This window comes from Pseudoliparis swirei, chromosome 5, assembly GCF_029220125.1.
Source record: "Pseudoliparis swirei isolate HS2019 ecotype Mariana Trench chromosome 5, NWPU_hadal_v1, whole genome shotgun sequence".
Taxonomy (NCBI): domain Eukaryota; kingdom Metazoa; phylum Chordata; class Actinopteri; order Perciformes; family Liparidae; genus Pseudoliparis; species Pseudoliparis swirei.
In genome coordinates, this window is record NC_079392.1 from 20,968,416 (window position 1) to 20,974,910 (window position 6,495).

The following is a 6,495-nucleotide window of genomic DNA, read 5'->3' on the forward strand; positions in this document are numbered from 1 at the left end:
CGTCGCTTTTATTTTAACAGACTCGTATTTCTGCTAAACTGCCCTGTTTTCTCTATACCAAAGAAAATAACAAAAGAAGGAATTGCAAGAACTGTTTCTTTCGCATTTTCGTTTTTAGATTTAGACGAACAATCCGAAAAAAAGGCCTGTGCTCTACCGTTTTTTCTTTTTTTGTTTCAAACCGAAAATGAAAAAAAAGGTATTTCTGTATTTTTGTTTTTTCGACAAAACTATAAGCCACACTATCAAAATGTAAACGGTCCCATCACGGCAGTATATTTCGACATTTCCTCAGGCTTCCAACACATTTAAAAACTGTTGTGTCACTGGTTTTACATTGATTTATCCCTTGACTCATATACATATATGATTTACCTACGGAGCATCACTCTTCCGTGGGCGTGTATCAAGCAAACGCGTGGTCTGTTCCCATTAGCTAGAGAAAGTATCCATCCAGATTTCCTTCACTCTGATTGGCCGAGAGAAATAACATTTCCTCATTGAGGTTCAAAGCCGTCGTCCAATCAGATTCCGACATCTGTTCGGAGCCCAGATGAGAGTAGCGACAGGGTCTCAGCGCGTTTCACTGTAACGATACTGTATTAGAGACTGGACCGACGAACACCGCCTGCTCTGTGATACAGACAGATTATATAGATTCATTTGAAATTATAGTCGTTCTTCTATTAGACGGGGTGCTTCAGCTCGTCACGATGACGGCTCTGTCGTTGCTTTTGTTTGCCGTTTCGGCCGCATCTGCACTGGCCGAGTCCAGTGTGTATTTGCGAGAGCAATTTGAAGATGGGGGTGAGGTCTTTTTTTCTATTTAATTATACCTAACGCTACATTATGTATTTGTTTTTCTAAAATGATGTTCAAAGGTGTGTTGTAAATATATTATATATCACCATATTAAATCGGTCCATGCGTGGTGGCTATTATTCATGTTAAGAAGGTTGGAATGATTCTTTGGACATGGCAGCTCATCATTTGACCATTTACGTGTGTCTGCTTACTGTTCGTCTTGCATCTAGTCCAACATTACATTGGCACCATTCATCTTTTGACCTGTCTCCCCTCCCTTCCTCTTCGTCCTCACCATTTTACCCGCACAGCTATCATGAAACCCCGTCTGTCTCCCCATCCCCCTCCTGCACATCTCTCCCATGGTCATACACTGTTCCCCTTATTTACCTACCTGTGTTCTCTCATCGCAAGCCTCGTAACAAAACAAGAGGTATAGATGGTTGCAGCGCAACACATTCCAGGAGCACCTGCACTGAGGCATCATCAGTGGTGGATGAGCAGCGTGTGACTGTCTTAGCTCAACCTACATCTGTTTGTGCAGATGCCTGGAAGAGTCGCTGGGTGGAATCCAAGCACAAGTCTGACTACGGCATGTTGGTCCTGAGTGCAGGAAAGTTCTACGGAGATGCAGAGGCAGACAAAGGTGAGCGGAAACCTCAAATGTGGGTTCTGTGCAAGATGGTTGACTCCCATGCTGTTTTTATAGATTAAGGGTGTGTATCCTGTTTGTATGCGCACATTATTTCTTCAGGTGTACATTTGACCTTTGGCACAAGACAGAAAATATAACAGAAGTGAAAATCTACACATGCAACCTCATTTCCCTGACCTGGAGATTAGAGCTGTGAGTGACACTTAAAAAAGGAATTTATATGACACTGACCTAGGGACTGATTATGTTTGCTTGTACACTATGTTATTATTATTGTTAATATCAAAGTTATTATTATATATTCTGCCCAAATGAGATTATTCTGAATGTAGGGCTTCTAGCAGTGAATCTGAAAATTCCAGTGAAATAACCATGGGTGCTGTCAGAGTGTCTCGGAGACGGAGTTCTTCCAGTATTCACTTTCTGTGGAGCAGCTCCAGGATTTGACTCGACGTGACATCATCACAGCAGGCTGTCTTGTCTCTCTGCTGTAAAACCTGACTTGTAGACATTAAGATATTTAAAATATTCTGAACAATTTAATTAGGAAGAATGCTGGTGACTTGAACCTAATGCTGGTTCTTCCCTTAATGCAAATGCATTGCAGTAAGATTTTCCTTCTCGCCGCAGGTCTGCAGACGAGCCAGGACGCCCGCTTCTACGCTTCTTCATACCGTTTTGATGACTTCAGCAACCAGGGCGAGCCTCTAGTCATCCAGTTCACTGTGAAACATGAGCAGAACATTGACTGTGGTGGAGGCTACCTTAAACTGTTTCCCTCTGGCCTCAACCAGGAGGAGATGCACGGAGACTCAGTCTACAACATCATGTTCGGTGAGTGTGGATAGTTTAACCAGTGGACCAAAGGACTCCTTTATTCTTTTCTTGAACAGTACAAGTCTTTTGTTGGTCATCTTGACAATTTTGCTGCCACTTTTCGTCTTATGTTTAACCCCAAAGAGACAAATATGCATACATTAAACACTCCTGAATCACTGTCCTCCTAAACAATCTACAAATATTGTCTTGCAAAGTGTACTGAATGTTATTTTTCATTTAAGATGGAATTCAGATATTCCGTATCCTCCACCCCCTTAGGTGGACCTAGTTTCTACTCCTTAAGGATTAGATTCCACATTTGTACTTATTTGTTTGCCTGTTTAGGTCCTGACATTTGTGGCCCCGGCACAAAGAAGGTTCATGTCATCTTAAACTACAAAGGCAAGAACCATCTGATTAACAAAGACATCAGATGCAAGGTGGGATACCAATAAATGGTTCTTTGTTTTTACATGTACTGGGGGGGACTCTAACTTGAAGAAATTGGTCTTAAAATTTGATCCAGTCATTCGCATTTTGTATCTCATTCTAAAGTTTGACATGCAAATAAGTCATTATTAGAACTCAATCGGAATAACAATTATTGTTATCCCTGACAGGATGACGAGTACACCCACTTGTACACACTGATCGTCAACCCCGACAACACTTACGAGGTCAAGATCGACAATAAGAAGGTTGAGTCCGGCAGTCTGGAGGACGACTGGGACTTTCTGCCAACCAAAAAAATGAAGGACCCTGAAGCCAAAAAGCCAGAGGACTGGGATGACCAGGAGAGGATTCCCGACCCTGAAGAGAACAAACCAGAGGTCCGCAGCCTTGAGTCACTCCGTATTTTTCATAATTGTTTTGAGGGGGGACATTTTTCTTCTCGTGATGCACATTTATCTTTTGCAGTATTCACTTAATTTGCATGAAAGCCATATGTCTTCACCTGTATGTCTTTGATAGGACTGGGACAAGCCAGAGAACATCCCAGATCCTGATGCTAAGAAGCCTGATGACTGGGATGAAGAGATGGACGGAGAGTGGGAGCCACCTATGGTCGCTAACAATGATTACAAGGTAACAGCAACACGCTTGAACACTTAATATACATTGTTCAGTCAATAGAGTACACTACTGCTATATCCAAAATAACTCTTTGCTAAATAACCTAATATTCTATATTAACCCCACTGTATGCGAGTATCAAATATATCAGTATGAATCCATGCCCAATACAGTTTCCTCAACAGCGTGTCTCAACACCAATAAAGCCTGAGTTGTAATTGTGCCAAAAATATTGACTTAATTTATTTAAATTACAGTGAAGGAGTCATAACTTTTTAGCCTGCAATCTATCCAGGAGCTAGCATAAGCTATTAATGAGCCGATGTATTAGTTGTTTTGTGATTCATCTGACATAAACCACACTGTGTGTGTTGATAGGGTGAGTGGAAGCCCAGAGAGATCGACAATCCCGCCTACAAGGGCAAGTGGACCCACCCTGAGATGGACAACCCCGAGTACACAGCCGATTCTGAGATCTATAAGTTCGACAGCTTTGGCGTGATCGGACTCGACTTGTGGCAGGTAAGGACATACTGTAGCTTACTTTATAGGGCTGCACAATTAATCAAACAGTTTTTTTTAGCAAAATCACAATATGACCTACTGCTGATTTATAATCGCATGAGGTGCAATATTTCTTAAAGGTGAAATTTGTGTGAAAATACTATTTTTAGATAAAATGTCATCCTGCTGCAGATTTCTTGGCTGACGCATCATATCCTACAGACTTAATAAAACATCTTTAGTTTGCAACAGATACTCCCAACAATCGCAACATGATCCTTTCAATGAAAATAAGGATTCATTCCCTCTAATATTGCAAATCCTATTGCGGTTTCAATATCAGTCAAATCATGTACGTCAAAGTTGTTCAGCACTACTTATATACTGATTTAATAAAGAATGAATTTGCTAAAATAAACACAAACAATAAATAAATAAATTGTACATTTAATTATATCCATCCAGAAACAGCAACATTTGACTTGCACAGTAGACTCTTTATTATGTTTGAGTGTTTCTGGTTTGTTCACAAAATTGTGAGACGCTGTCTTAGAAATGAAGATGCTTCAGAGATAAAGGGAACTGTTTGAAAACTGAAGCTTTTCTTCATTTGGATTTCCTTGCATGAAGCAGCAGACAGTGAAATGTGGAGTTCTTTTTGATTTAGGTCAAGTCTGGTACCATCTTTGATAACTTCCTGATCACCAACGACCCCAACCTGGCGGAGGAAGTAGGCAACGACACATGGGGTAAAACTAAGGTCAGCACAAGTCTTTATTTTAAGCCCGGCATGTATTCTGTTTATGCATTTTGGTATTTTGTGATGTATATTCCATAATTTAATTGCTTGGTGGGTGTAGCATACGTAAGGTTGTCTCAATACAACCAACGTTATAAAGGTAGGATCACTTTTTAAATTAGTTGTCTTCATGTAAATCCTCTCCAGGATGCAGAGAAGAAGATGAAGGAAAGCCAAGAAGAGGAGGAGAGAAAGAAACGTGAGGAAGATGACAAGCAGAGGGGAGAGGAGGCAAAGGAGGAGGAAGAGGAGGAAGAGGAGAAAGATGAGGAGGAAGAGGAGGAAGAGGGAGACGAAGAAGAAGAAGATGAGGAGGAGGAAGAGGGGGAAGAACAGGAGGAGGAAGAGGACTCTAAACTTAAGGACGAGTTATAAACTTCATGCAGGAACCAACTGTGTGTCAATGAGCCATTGGAACGAGGCTGAAGAGGATCGAGCCTCATGACTGACACCCAGGGGTGGGGTTGGGTGGGATGGGGTTTTCCATTTGTTTGTTTACAAAGCAAGGGAGTAGGTAAAAAAAGGGCAAATATTGTTTTGTTTCCTGTTTCCATGTACTACTACTACTACTACAACACTACTACTACTACTACTATTGTTATTATTAAACGGGGAATAGTAATAGAAAGAAGGAAGATTTCATAATGAATGTCAAGACAGGAAATTAAATCAATCAGCTAAATTGTTTTGCCCTACAGAAACGTATATATCATTTGTGTTCTTTAAAAATCTGTGTTTTTATGAAGTATAATGTTGTGACATGAAAAGCTATATTTGGCATGTGGCAGAAACCACGAAAATGTTTTGTTTAACGTGTGTGTTTTTCTTTTTCTTTTCTTTATCGTTTGCAGTCATACATGTCATTCCATCTCATGGCCCCCTTCTTTTTTCTTTTTTTTAAAGCTTCGTCAATTTCAAATGATTCAAAAGTGACAAGATTACACAGGTTACTTACTCTTATTTAAATGTTTTGATTTGAACAAGGGTTAATGGCATGGTGCATCCCGACTGACAATACATCTGATAACCTGTTGGAAAAAAGCTGTCGTCTATAGGATGGTAATACAGGGTGCTTTAAGGGGCAAACCTCTTGCATAGTTTTGTACTGTATAGTTAACACTTTATTCACTTCAATGCATATGCTGTAGTCTTGTGTCTAAATAAAGTGTGCTCAAACGCAGATGTACATTGAGAGCACTCCAGTAGCAGTTAAGCTTACATCCATTTGGTACGTGTTTGCTCATAGTAGGTGTACACAACCAGTTTTCCTCATATTTTGATGCTGATACTTCTGCACTGCTGTACCCCAATACACTGTCCCAAGCAGTCTGCGAGATGATTCTTTTCTAAAAGACACATTTTGTACTAATGGTAGTAATTGAAGTGGGAAGATTTACATGTTGCTGTGTAAAAAAAATAATAGACGGGTGTTCTGTCCAATAAAATCAACCAGTGGAAAATGGAGCAGACATCTTCCTCAAATTTGTTTTGGCAGTGACTTTTTATTTTGAATGCATTCCTTAACATGGATGGCACAGGCTTGCTTGACATTTGTTTCCTCTTCATTCAACTCATTGTTAGTAACATTTCCAATAACTGTCAGATGCGTGTGTAGACACTTGTGTATTTTAATTTTTGTGTGTGTATATATATATATATATGTAATTGCAAACAATTCGGTCAAAAGTAAAAAGACAGCACTATAGTTCAACGTTAAAGTTTAATTAAAATATTAAGTTATGAATCTTAACCCTCTGTCAAACTGGTTTAACGTTAATGTGAATAAATAATAAACTCTTTGTGCTCGTATCTGGTATCCTAATATGTATGCCAGGTATCG

General features: G+C 39.8%; 1 protein-coding gene across 1 annotated transcript; it reads left to right on the forward strand.

The window, feature by feature from the left end:
- Positions 1-569: 569 nt before the first annotated feature.
- On the forward strand, positions 570-6,119 carry calr (calreticulin). The gene is made up of 9 exons (XM_056414071.1): positions 570-807; positions 1,349-1,450; positions 2,090-2,293; positions 2,624-2,718; positions 2,899-3,108; positions 3,251-3,364; positions 3,731-3,874; positions 4,524-4,616; positions 4,803-6,119. Exons 1-9 carry the CDS (start codon positions 714-716, stop codon positions 5,028-5,030), a joined length of 1,284 nt encoding a protein of 427 aa, XP_056270046.1. The 5' UTR covers positions 570-713; the 3' UTR covers positions 5,031-6,119.
- The last annotated feature ends 376 nt before the right edge of the window (positions 6,120-6,495 follow it).

Coding starts and splice junctions, on each gene's coding strand:
- calr (XM_056414071.1), top strand. CDS start 714: ATGACGGCTCTGTCGTTGCTTTTGTTTGCCGTTTCGGCCGCATCTGCA. Junction 2,294..2,623: donor AGTCTACAACATCATGTTCG/GTGAGTGTGGAT, acceptor TTGCCTGTTTAG/GTCCTGACATTTGTGGCCCC. Junction 3,875..4,523: donor TCGGACTCGACTTGTGGCAG/GTAAGGACATAC, acceptor TTTTTGATTTAG/GTCAAGTCTGGTACCATCTT.